Genomic DNA, 14,047 nt, shown 5'->3' with positions numbered 1-14,047 from the left:
TCTCTGTGACTGCAAGGATTTTTTAGGAGTTGCTCTGTATTCCTCCTACATGCCAAAGATATGCAGGTTAGTAGATTAACTGGCCAGTGTAAATTGTAAAATGAATGGGTGCAGATTATAGAGAAAATTAATGGGGGAAAGGATAGCTCCATGAGCTAACATAGACTAAATGGCCTTCTGTATCATAAAGAAATATGGAATATACTGGGATCTTTGTTGTTTGTTATATCTGTCAATAATCTGGATACAAATGCAGAAACTGATTAGTAAATTCACAGACATCATGAAAATTAGCAGTGTTAATAATGAGAACAACACTGATGAGTTTGTAAGATAAACAGTCCAGTGGCAGACAGAATTTAATCCTGAAAAATGTGATGCACTTTAGAAGGAGAAGGCTATGATATGCACATTGAATGGTGAGTCTTTTAATAAATACTGAGGAACAATGGATTTAAGTGAACATGTCCAGGATCCCTGATAGCAGGTAAATAATGAGGTTAATGAACCATACAGGATGCCTACCTAAAAAGGTTATTTAGGCCACAGATGATTCCCTCACTAGAAAAAAAAATAAGAATGTGCAGAAGAGGTTCACAGGATGTTGTATGGGTAGGGTTTGTTTTCCTTACAGCATAGAAATCAACGAGTCAAAAAGATTTTTATTACAGGAAAAAAATCCAACGATGGCACTGTGACTATTAACATGCAATTGGAAAAGTGTCTTATCCAGCAGTGAGCTATGTGTATTGATGTCCATAGTGTTTCCTGATCTTATACTACAGATATATTCTCTCTCCAAAGTTAAACTAGCTGTAGGTACTAATTCCTCAACAAATGGCTTAAATCCAGCACTGGAGGTGGGAGTTGAGAGAAAGATAATGTTTTGAATTGGGCAAAGTCAAATTAAATTATGAAATTTAGGGTGCGGTGGGGGGGGGGAGGGGGGAAAGGATCTCAATTTGAAATAATTTCATTAGTATAACAATACAGTGCTACACAACCGAACTAAAACTAGATTCATTAATATCCTATGTATTGGTGCCATAATACAAGAATTCTAAATGACTTATTTGACCAAGGCACATATAACATAGCCACAAAGACAACAGACTTACCACATTTTATTTCTGGTCTACACTGAAATAAGCCAGTTTTCAATTTCCAATTGATATTCATTAACTTATGCTTAAAAAAAGAATTTTTCTCGTGTAATGGTTGACACCATCTTTTTTTGCCCCCCCCCCAAAAAAAAACACCTGTTTTTCATATGACCTGTGTAAAAGTCAACCCCCCTATTTTTGGCCCGACACCCCAACCATGAACTCTCACCTTGGCCATCAGTACTCCAGATTCCCTGAAAGCAGGCTTACCATCAGATACTGGCCATCCAAGCTCTCGACATCTTGATCGATGCAGGTGTTTACTTCGAGCAAAAGCATGACTCATGTAAAAGTCGACCTCCCCTCCAAAATTTTACACAAAAAAATTGGCCCAAAAAACTTGACTAATACACGAGTATATACAGTACATTTGTGGATATTATGTTAAAACAGAAATTATCTGCCAACAAGCGCATTTAGACACACATAAAATGTCAGGTATATGCACTGTGGGATGCCGAATTCAGAAGATAAAGGATTTGCTTTTATGTATGGTCTTCGCAACATTGGAGTCTTTAAAGGAAGTGAACAACATTTTAAAGGGCTGCACATTAAACATGGTACATACATAATGTTCCACAAACAACAATATGAAAATGACACGATAAAGAGCATGTCCTAAAATCCACTTTTATACTGGAACATACCCAAATTTCCCAACAGAAGACAAAAAGCTAAACAAACTGAAAATATTGGAAATTCTCTTGTCAGGCATCTTTTGTGGAGAGAGGAAAGGTATTAATATTTCAGGTTGATGACCTTTCATCTTCTGAAAGGCCATTCACCCAAAATGTCAATTCAAATATTTGTAAATGTCAAATTAAGTAACAATGTTGAGTTCAGCGGTGTTTTCCACTCATAAACTCTATTGCACTTTCAAATCTTCAGAAAACATTTGCAGATGTGGATGTATTAATAGTGCAGAGCATTGGTTCAGTGAGGTTTTCCAACTGATGATATCAGTTGTAATGTGTAAAGGAAATCTTACAATGTTGGTGAGCTGTAGGCAGGGTTTCATTGGCTGTCAAAGCCTTTCTATGGGTAGAGCAGTCTGTCTGCACCTAGATAGTCTCAACACTGCATTCCACGCAACCAATACAGTATGCTGAGGCTAAACCCTGGATCAGGGAGGCTGGACAAAGGCAAGTAGCACAATTTTTGAACAGCAAAAGGATCTGTCCCAACAAGTTTTAGTGATAATTGTCAACAGATTAAGGCTTAAAACAAGACGTCCTTGAAATAGTGCACTGGTATCTTTTGATCTCCATCAAAGCAAACAAACAGGGCTTTAATTTAAGTTCTCACCCAGAGAACTGCAAAGGTATCAAATATTGTTTATTTTCAAGTTTCCAGATGGGGAGGAGGGGAGCCAACCTGCTGACCAATTGCTGAGAGAAGAAAAAAATGGAATATCACAGTCATTTCTAAATAAACCGGGTTTTAGATTTAACAGACTACTTACTGGCTTCCTTTGCCCAACATTATTTCCTGCAATGCCTCTAAATTTCCAACTCTAATCACTGTATTTACTTTAATAATTGACAATACTTGTTTCAACAAAATAAACATGCTGCAAAATGTCCACAGTAACTTTTTAAAAAAAAATCATAAATTAGTTTTCATTTTACAGAGTGCTACATTCAAGCCATATTTCACTCGTGTAAGTCTTACTTCATTTCATTCAAGAAGTATTGCAAAGTGTTTTGGCAACAATGTGATCGTGTGTCAGATCACAAAGCAACTGTGTGTGCGCTTTGTTTTCTTTCTTCTAATGTTCAGCAGAATACGACCTCCAATTTTATTCTATGGCATGTTTGTGTGCGTGTGTTCAAATTGCAACAAAATACAAGTACTTGGCATAGGAATATAAGCATTTCAGTAATAAAGAATCATATGTTTACTATGATTTCCAAATACTTCAATTGAATTTTAATATTATCTATGATGCAAAGGAAACAAAGCATTTAAGCTTTAATGATATGGATATCAGACTGATCCTTATTTCTTATTCGATGAGATTTGAATTGAAAAGTTTTCTCCTCACATTCCCAATAATAAATCCAATTCTTCAGCAAAATCATAAACCCATTCCCTACAATTTAGTTCCCTTATTCTTATTGTGGAATTTTAATCACTTTCCTTTCCCCCCTATTATGATGCCATTGGCAAAGTGACAGAGAAGACCATTTTTATAGTTTAAATGATCACAGGCACCAGACTGAAAACGCAGAACATTATTTTTTCAAAATTGGATTAAAATTTTCTCTTTAAAGTTATGGAATGGGAGTGACCTTGAGTAAATCACAATTTGAGCCAAAGGGCCAGTATCCATGCTGTCCAACACTACGAATCAATATTTATCCTCAAACTGCAGAAAAAGACATCTATTGCATAATTGATGTGATGCTATTATCAATTTGTTAGGGAAAAAGTTTGTAAGCACAGTTGTATCTCCAAGCTAGAATGTATATGAGAAGTAAACTTGAAAGATGTTCTATGCGTATGTGAAGAACAGAAGGATGATGAGAGTCAAGGTTGGGAAGGTCCTAAATGAAAACTTTGCTTCAGTATTCACCAGAGCAAAGGACCTTGGTCAAGGTGAGGTCAGAAAAGAACAAGTTTATGTGCTGTATGATGTTGAGATTAAGAAATAGGAAATGCTGGATCTTCTTTGAAACATTAGAATTTACAAGCCACGAGCACTAGGGGAGATGTACTCCAGGTTGCTATGGGAAGGGAGGAAAGAGATTTCTGGGGCTTTGCAACCTCCTTGGTCACAGGGAGTTGCTGGAGGATTGAGGAATGGCAAATGTGGTCCTGATGTTTAAAAAAGATCATAAGAAGAATCCAGGGAATTAACTAATGGAGAAGAAGTCTTCTCAGGGTGGTCAGCATTGTTTTGTGAAGGGAAAGTTGTGCCTCACGAAGCAAATTGAGTTTTTTTGAGTAAGTAGCAAAATAAATTGATGTATATATCAATTTTAGTAAGCCACTTGACAGAGTTCCCTAGGGGAGGCTCGTTCAGAAAGTCATGAGGCATGGGATCCATCGATCCTTGGCTTGCCTCTAAAAGAGAGTAGTAGTGGATTGGAAGTATTCTGCCTTGAAGTTGGTGACTAGTGGAATTCTGCTGTTTGTGATTTTTATAAATGGCCTTGATGAAGATGGGTCAGTATGTTTGCAGTTGATACGAAGATTGAAAGTGTTGTGAATGGGATTGAAGGCTGTCTTTGTCATAGTTTACTACCGGATATAGACAGGGTACAGAATTGGGTGGAAAAAGAGCAGATGAAGTTCAATTTGCACGTGTGAAATGCTGCATTTTGGAAGGTCAAACTTGAAGGCCGAGAACATTGTTAATGGGAGGATACTTAACAACATGGTAGAACAAAGGGCCCTTCGGGTCCAAATCCATAGATCTCTTAAGGTGGCCATGCAGGTTGATAGGACAGTTAAAAAGGCTTATGGTGTACTGGGCTTCATTAATCGGGGGATTGAGTTCAGGAGTCATGAGGTAATGTTGCAGCTCTCCAAATCTCTTGTGAGACCACACTTAGAAAACGGTGTTCAGTTCTGGTCTCCTCATTACAGGAAAGGTCAGGAGAGCTGGGACTTTTCTCTTTGGAGTGAAGAAGGATAAGAAGTGAATTATTAGAGGTCTACAAAATTACGAGGCATAGATAATAAGGTAGAGAGTCACCACCTTTTTCACAGAGCAGGAGTCGCAAACACCAGAGATCATCTGTACAAAGTGAAGGGAGACAAGTTTTTTTTAAAAAACAGAGTTGTGGATGCCTGGAACAATTGGGGGATTTAAGAGACTCTTAGACAGGCATGTGGATAAAAGAAAAATAGAGGGTTATGAGACAGGGAGGGTTTTTTTGGTAGCTATATATGGGTCAGCATAACAATGTGCGGCAAATGGTCTGTGTTAAGAAATGAGAGAGAATGGCAGAAAGTCAGCTGCCCCTCAGTGAAAGGGTTATGCAAGAGGAGCAGATATCTTGCCTATGTAAAATTCCTCTAAATGCTGGAAAATCAAAACAGAAATTGATGGAATAATTGAGCAGATCAAAGTTTCTATAGAAAGACAGAGTTAATATCTCATATTAATAATCTGTCATCAAAATACTTGTTCTTTATCACAGAATCCCACATATAACAAAGTAGGTAAAAAGTTACAATTTTGAGGCTCTAAATTTAACTTGTTTGTCAAAAAATTTCATTTGGGCCAATTATCAAACTGTATGCCAATTGAAACTGTTAGAATTTGACCACACACTCATGCTACTGCTTTGCTACAACAGTTACACTAATTTGGATCTGATGAGCAGTGAACCATTGCAGCTTGCGTATGTTGCAGCTTAACCAATTGAAGTTGACCTACTGTGCATTGAATTGGTTTGTTTATTTTTGTTGAAAAGATTATTTATAAAGTGTCATTGTTCTGTTAAATTTATCATTTAAATTTGTTTTAGTCAGCATTAACAAAAATAAAATATAAATGTTCATTGTAGAAATGTCATGGGCCAACTAATTAATAAAACGCATGGTTCCATACCATACAACAGGAAAGAAAAATTCCAAGAGAAGGATCCACAGTGCACATAGTTGGAAGGTCACAATGTTGGACAAAAAAGCAAGGAATGAGTAAAAGGAAAAATAGTACAATTTCACTTCATCTGCTCTTTCTCTGCCCAAATCTGATCTTTTACCTTTTTATATTTTTGATGGTTTTCTCCACTGTCCTCAGCTCCACCGATCTTTGTTTCATCTACAAACCCACTCACCTACTTTTTCATTCAAGTCATTTAAATATATCAGAAACAACTGGAGTTACAACCCCAATCCCTGCAGTCTCTCTCTCGTCGCAAACATCCAGACAAAATAACACTCATCCAACCATTTAAATGCCTTCTATGGGCAAGTCAATTAAAAATCCAAACCATCAATTCACCTGTATCTTCTGGATTAGACTACCATGAGGGACCATGTCAAATAATTTATTAAAGTCGCCCTCATCAAACACTTTTGTCACCTGAAAAGATTATTAAATTTGCAAAACATAACCTGCCCCGCACAAAGACACACTGATCACCCATAATCTGACCATGCCATTCCAAACATGCAGAAATCTTATCCCCAAGCATTCTTTCCAATAATTTCCTTACCACTGATGGGAGTTCTTAATTCCTTAACATTTTTTGCTAATATAAATTATTATTCATAGTTTTGAAATGTTCAAATGACTACCACATAATGTGTTTTGAATAGAAGATTCCAGATTTCCATTGATAGTTTTTAACAGAAACAGTAAAGAAAACATCACTCCTGAATGTTTAGCTGCACTGACCTTCCATACCAATTTATTTTCATCTAAACTTAATCTTTAAACACTCTTAGTATCCTGTCTCCATAATTTAGCCATTTTGTTCATGGCATCAGCCTATTAAATATATTAAACATCCACTTATCCTTTGTGAAAGCTTTAACAGGGTTGGGAGGAAGAGGGGTGTGCTGAACACCAGTGTCACTGAGTGGACAACAGGTAATGTGGTGAATGTGATATGAAATTCTATATAATTATACAGGCAAAATTGCCATGAGACAAGAGTTGCTGTACATTGTGGTGTAATTCTCCTGGAATAGCCATTATCGAATGTTTCCAAGACAACACAGAATCTACGTGGAGAGAAGTACAGGAAATAATGGCAAGTGTGATTCAAGTAGGAAGGGTGCCTCATACACGGAAATGTCCTGATAAATTTCCAGAATGATGTAAAACCTGACACTGATGCAGTTCAATCAAGAAGGATTTGTTGCATTTGTACGATTCAAAATAAAACAGGGCATCGCAATCAAATTCTAGACAAACAGTCTAAAAATTTGATCCCACATTGGATGCAGCAATGGCAAGTTTTGGGCAGAAGTTCTTTCTGTAGATCTGTATTACTTCCAGACACAAGGAATAATTCTGATAAATTGGGAGTGGTTTGGGGGTAGTATTTCAGGGCTTATTTATTGACCTTGCATATTCAGATATTTTTTCCAAAACAAACTGGTTTGCTTACTGTATGGCCAAATGAAAGCAAGTGTACTCATATATTTTACTAAGAATGCAAGCACAGATGAATTAAGGAGCAAAGTTGATATAATGGAGATAAGATATAACTGGTAGAAAAGTTAGTGCCTCTCATGGTATATCTAGTACTAGGAGGCCACTGTTAAAAGACCAAGGAGTCACCCATTTAAGATAGACAATGTGAATAATTTTTTAAACTTGGCTTGAAAACACTTCTTCAGTGGGTACTGGAAATAAGAGTTTTAATAAAGCTTTAAGCTAGAGTAAGAGAGATTCTTATTAAAGCAAAGGGATGACCAGTTACTGGGAATAGGGAAATATGGAATAGAGATTACAATCAGATCACGTATATTTATAGGATGGATGAAGTCAAGAGGAGGCAAAAACCACATTTACAGATATTAATTAAGCTCAATGGCATTGTGTTTGGATGTGATGTTCCATGTAATCATTGCAGGTAAATCAGTTATCTGAGCATTAACTGAAGTCCACAATAGCATTTTCCCCCCTCAAAGCAGTTGCCAAAAAGAGTCCATTTGTCTTAAAACTGGATTCTTTCTTAAGTAAAATATCAATGATGCAAGAAATCATACTACTAATCAGAAAGAGTACTATGGAAAGTGCACTGACTGGTTTAATCTTGGCTTGGTTTGCAAACTTGAGTGCCAAGGAATGCAGAAGACTGCAGAAAGTGACAAACCTAGCCAAGTCCATTACAGGCACTGAAAATATCTATGCAAGGCACTGCCTCAAGTGTAAAGTTTCCCCTCACACTAGTCACAACCTTTTCTCATTGGGCTTCTTCAGGTGCATTCTCTGGTAAGAATGCGCCTGAAGAAGAGGAAGTGGCCCTTTGACTTGCCATTCAGGTGGCAGCGCTAAAAGCGCAGCGCTGTCCACCTGAAGGGACAGCTGCACCGGGATGTGCATCTGAGAGCACTCCGGCTTCTGTCCCTTGGGCTGTCAAGTTAGGATGGCTGGCTGTCAGCTGGGACAGCCAGCGCGGGGACATCCCATGTGGAATGTCCCCACACTGATCGCTCTGCCAGCCGGTGGGGGAGTACGCAGCTCGAGTTGGATACTGGCATTGTTTTGGCCCCCTTCTCCCCCGCCGGCCACTCTAGCCCTGCAGTCCCCGCGCTGACAGCCCAACCAGATGCCCCTGCCCCAACGTCCTGTGCTGGGGAAAGGGGCAGCTGGGAGAGGACCTGTCAGGCGCTGGCCAGCTGACTGGCTGGGGAGGCCACTGTGGTGCAGCGATTATCTCTCTTGGAGAAGGGTTATAAAGTTCGCCTTGCAGGCGCCTCCTGCACATTCATGTGACCTCCCAACAGCTGCATATTCCCAAAATATGTGGCTTTACAAGCAGGGCAGTTGGCCACCTGAAAGTATAGAAGTCTGAAGTTCAGCACCTCTAGGTTCAGGAACAGTTTTATTTCCCCCAACAGCTATTGGACTCTTGAACATGCCCATACTATCCTGATCGAGCCAAGGACAGGTTCCAACTATACAGGGATTGCCCCTCAGCAACAGTGCAGGCCATCATATCAATTATTTTGCCCCCACTCTCAGATAGCTGTTATATCTTCCCATCCCTTCACATATTCCTCCTTTTCAGCAACAGTACTATCTCTCTGACAACTTTTACTCTCTTTTACAGACTGGAGTCTGGAAGAAAGAGAAAGAGCGAACTAAAGTCAGTTTGTCAATGAGGGTTTGAGGGGGGCAGCTTGAACCTTTGTGTTGGGGGGGGTCTTGTATTGTAAAATTTGCAATTTCTTTATGGTCACAATTTAGGTCGGTCCTTGTACTCTTTTTAAGTTTGCTAATATGATCAACCACTTCATTTCCCATTCACACATTAACAATATTCCACTTATTAATTGCAATTTCTGAAATGTGTAACATGTTAAATTTTACATCGCATACTATAATACAGAGATGGATGTGGCAATTAATTCCAGTTGTAGAAATACTTGATAACTTGCTTTTTGATTGATTCTCTCACTCTTTTTGGATTATCAGAAAAAAGCAAGTAGGTTTGGGTTTTTAATTCTCATTCATAATCATTTTAAAAATACAATGGTAAGACTTAATAGGTGTAAAGAATGTTCCTCCATCTGCGAGTAAACCTGGAACAAGAAATTAATAGATTAAATTTTTTTAAATTAGACTTTATTTTACAGCTACAAATCTGTTAAAGGTGCTGCTATTTATTGAAATAGGTAGCATTTACTGATTAAATGAAAAGCATACTGCAAGCATGTGGGTAATTAATATTGGGAAGATGCTGATCTGCAATATAAAATCAATTATAGATCACTCTGGCTGCATTAACTGCAATGCAGCACACTGGTCTGAAATATTGTCATTTGGCCAGAGAAATAAACCATCATAAATCATTCTGGGCTGAAATTAACTAGAATCAGTAGAGCTCGCCGTATATATGTGTACATGGTGAGTGAAAATCTCACTGTCAGAGATTATCAACTGGACAGCTTTGGTACGAGCTATCACAGGAAATCTTTGATCATATTAAATTATACAGTGGAGATTTATTACCAAAAATTAAAAGTTAAGTGGGTTTAAAGTTCAGTGTCTTGGACTGAAAGCTCCTTAATCAGATTCTTGATAAATTAAAGGCAAGATTTATTCTCAGAAATATACTTTAATTTGCATTAATTTGTTCAGATTAATGCATTCAGTATCTCTAAGTTGTCAGGAAGTATAGAATGAATGATCAAGTAGATTTAATGCCATAGCTTCCAACAATTAGCTTATCTGATAGGGTGTTGAGAGGAGATAGAAAATATCACATATTCTGAAAACATATTAATTACATAATTCCTATCAATCTGCCAGATGGCCAGTATAATTTGGACTCACTGAACTCTTTCATGTGTACTTTGCTGTCTTGTTAGCCTGCAAAGCCCTTTTAATATTTGTCCAACTGTGGTCCATAAAGGAACATAGAGCAACTAATGATTACACTGGTATTCATACTGAAAAGTAAAATTCCAGAATTAGTATTATTTTAACCAATGGCTCACATAAAATATCTCTTTTGTCATTCACTATTTCCTAATTTTATGGCAGTTATTTATTTTCAAAAGAGACAGTTTCATGTTACAGTACCTGTACTGAACTTTTAACAAGTTTATCCTGTCTCAAGACAATATATTATTTTTCTCTATCCACAGTGTGGCAGAAGTGCTGAAAATTTTGACAAGTTTTTCACAAGAGGCCAGCCAGTGTTGACACCACCTGACCAACTGGTCATCACTAACATTGACCAGACAGAGTTTGAAGGATTTTCATTTGTAAACCAAGAGTTTATTCATTCCAGTTTAACCAATGTTATATGAAGAGGACAAGCAATTGCAGCAAGTGGGCCTTTGTTTAAAGTGACTATAATCAACTATTAACTTCACAATTAATAATGTTCAGAAAAGGCTAAGGAATGTGCACTTTTAACTTTTTAAAAAAATTAATATACTTTATGAATATTTACTGACAAAATTTTAAAGTCCAACTTTAAATTGTCTAATATAATTGTGACTGTCTTGACAATAAAGAAAGATTTTTTTAGGAAGACATTCTCCTTTGCTTAATTTTAGATTTTGTTTTTAAGATGTTGAGATACAAATTGCAATAGACATTTGGCCCCCAAGGGACCAGTTCTTTTTCCCTTTGTCTTCCTAATTTTAGGTTGATTCAATAGACTTTTCATAAAAAATTAAATGGGAAGCAAATTTGTTTATCCAAAACTATAATGGTTGAAATGTGTAAGTAAATAAAAAAAATCATATAATTCTCAATCTACACTTGCAACTTATTCCTTTTGGATGAAAAAAATTGAAGACAGAATTAGTTAAAAGGAGTGAACTAAATAATCAAATTATTTTGGTATTTTAACCAGCACTTAATATCTCTTGTTCAAAGTAGCCACTGAAAGGATGTTAACGGATTTTCTCATGTGAAATATTCCATTCAGCACATTCTTTTTAAAAAAAAAACTTTATTTAGTGCACAGAGCAAATATTCAGAATAGATAACTATTCTACAAATTTTATATAAAACTACAAATCTAATACTGTGCTTCAGTTGTCTAGATCATATTATTGAAATGAATAATTGTTATTTTCCAAAAATCAATCTTCTAGTCCAACAATGTTTTGTAAGAGCATAATTCAATAAATACATTAAGGTGCCACACTATGTAACATATTTGGCAAGATTTCAACTTTTGTCAAATGTGCTAACATAATTATTTAAACTAAGTCACAAGAATAGCACCCAGCCACTCATGCCATTCAGAAAAATGACATTTCTTGCAAGTGTTCCCTTTCAAGGTACTACTTGTAATCTTCCTTGAGCTTCAGAAGGCCAACTGCAGTAAGGCACAGAAAACTTTCTTCTTGCAATTTTTCCTACGACTAATGTAAATTAACTTTTAAAAAAAAAATACATTTAAAAAAAGAGGATTGATTTTGCTTTGTTCACATACCTGATTCAACTATTTTCAAACATCTTGTTTTCTTCAGTTTAAACAGTAAATGCTGATTCTTAAAGAGTGACAGCAAAGGGCTTTCTTACTTCAGTTATGAAATTAGATTGTTAAGAATCCTTTTGCCTTGATCTTGGAAACCTAAATTAGTTCTCAACTCCTGCCTTTAAAAAATGCACTTCAGAGTACGATTAGCATGCTATCATAGGTATTGCATGCAACAAGGCCTATATTTTGAAAGCATGCATGTTTGATTATTGGTATCAGTAGTGTTTGTCATTTACAAGTTGAAAATATATTTCAATTGAAAATGTTAAGTTTTTAAAATCATATCTTTGTTACATTTCTTTGTGCTATTCTTCCCATGACACAGTTCATGTAACATAGCTGTCAAATATTTGAAGGTATAGTTAATGTACATATACATCCAGCCCATTGTTAGTTGAAATATTAATATTGAAAAACAATGTTACAATTAAAGATTTTAGATAACTGATTCAATTAGTTAATATATATTGCCTAATATAGTTGAGCACTATCTTTCTCAGTTTAAAGTAATCTTGTGGACCAAATTTTTTTATTAAGTGAGTTTGCTTGAATACAAGTATTTAATGAATCCGAGGAAGGAAGAAAGCAACAAATATGCTTGCGTGGTAAAATGTGGATATTTTTGTGATGGTTTAAGATGGAAATAAAGTTTAAGGTTAATTGGGTATCTGATATCTATTCCTTATTTAACATCAAGATTATTTCAAAAGGCAGTCCCTGAAAAACAATCAAATTATTTATTGATTGGAGTGATAAATGCATCATTAAGGGAACGGATGTCAAGTGGTCACTCATTATTGACAGACTGAAATTATTGAACAAGCATTTCTGAAGCAAAATGGGAGTAACCATGAAAAAAAAATCATCTCCCTTGTGCTTCAGCCTTTTATCTCCTCAAAATTGTTATTTTAGTTCAAATTAATAACAAAAATGACAGAAAAATCAAACAGTTCTTTACATTCGATGAATTTTGAATAAATGCTGTTAATGAGACTGCCTCTTTAAATATCTTTTGGGATTATGCCCAAAATATAAAATTTGTAAAAAAGTACAGAACTTTATTCAGGCTACTTTGCCTGTTATGATTTTTACTGCTGTAAAAACTTTTGTTAGGATATTTTTTCCCATTAGTCTAAATACACCCCAGCTCTTAATTACCAACATTCTGATATTCAATAAATCATTCCAGTAACCACAAAATTATGTTTTATTTTAGAATGACTTAAACTAGATTTAAAGAATATTAATTGAATTTTATAGTGATGATACAACCAAGTGGCTCCTGAGTTTTTCAATAATAGTGATGTTTTCAGTTTATATTTGCTGAACTACTTCTCTTCAAGTACTGTTTGGAATTCTCAGTATAACTGGGTCCTATTTAGAGAAATGAATACAGATTTTATATTAGATCAGGCAGCCTTTGTGATGAGAAAAAGTGTTAATGTTAGGTTGATAATCTCAGAGCTGCAAAAACCAAGAAAAAAAACAAGTTGCAAACAATGGTTATACTATTGAGGGGAGATTTGTGTTAGGGTGGAAAATTAGGAGAAATTAATGGAGGAAGTGCTGGCTGAAAGAGGGCATTTTCAAGGTGAACAATTGACCTTTTTTTGCTCAACTTGCAAATTCACATATTCAATGCCTACTTTGCTCAAAACCTCCATCACTTCAACTTCCAATTCTCTGAACTTGACTATCTCATTTCACCATCGAAGTCCAATCTCTATATAGTACCATCTCCCATATTAAAGGTCTCAAAGCCCTTGTTTCTTCCCGCCCCATCCCCCTCTGCTGCTTGGCAGAACTTGTTCTCACTCTCAATAACTTCTCCTTTGGCTCACCTTACTTTCTCCAAGTCAAAGGGGCCACCACAGGTATCCACATTGGTTGCAACTACACCTGGCTTTTTGTTTTGGCTACGCGGAGCAATCCATGCTACAAGCCTACACAGGCAAGGCTTGTCAACTCTTCTTCTGCTACAGTGTTGACAACATATTTTCTACAAACTTACCAACTCCTACAATTACTTTGCTTACACCTCTTCACACCATCACCAGTAAGGATCAATTTCTTTCTCTCAATGCCTCCATCACATTTGCACCCAGGATGAGGTCTTTCATCCCAGAACACCCAAGATGATTTATTTGCTCCTTCAACAAAAAAAATGGCTTCCCCTCCACTGCCATCAACTTATCCCTTACCCACATCTCCTCCATTTCCTGCACCTCTGCCTTGTCCTCACCTGCC

At 36.4% G+C, this 14,047-nt stretch overlaps 1 protein-coding gene across 4 annotated transcripts in view; it reads left to right on the top strand.

Moving 5' to 3' along the window:
• The window catches only part of LOC138759418 (protein kinase C alpha type), a 286,911-nt gene extending 274,446 nt beyond the window's left edge, over nt 1-12,465 (top strand). Inside the window, exons 17-19 of one of the 4 annotated variants that reach the window (XM_069929779.1) lie at nt 2,794-2,823; nt 8,906-8,941; nt 10,446-12,465. In XM_069929779.1, coding sequence (XP_069785880.1) covers nt 2,794-2,823; nt 8,906-8,941; nt 10,446-10,610 — 231 coding nt within the window. In that variant the 3' untranslated portion in view covers nt 10,611-12,465. The remainder of the gene's footprint in view (nt 1-2,793; nt 2,824-8,905; nt 8,942-10,445) is intronic. The other 3 variants (XM_069929780.1, XM_069929782.1, XM_069929783.1) reach the window with 3 other exon arrangements.
• The last annotated feature ends 1,582 nt before the right edge of the window (nt 12,466-14,047 follow it).

The sequence above is a fragment of the Narcine bancroftii genome, chromosome 3, assembly GCF_036971445.1.
Source record: "Narcine bancroftii isolate sNarBan1 chromosome 3, sNarBan1.hap1, whole genome shotgun sequence".
Taxonomy (NCBI): Eukaryota; Metazoa; Chordata; class Chondrichthyes; order Torpediniformes; family Narcinidae; genus Narcine; species Narcine bancroftii.
The sequence above is the reverse complement of the archived record's forward strand: the minus strand, read 5'-3'. Positions and strand labels throughout refer to the sequence as shown.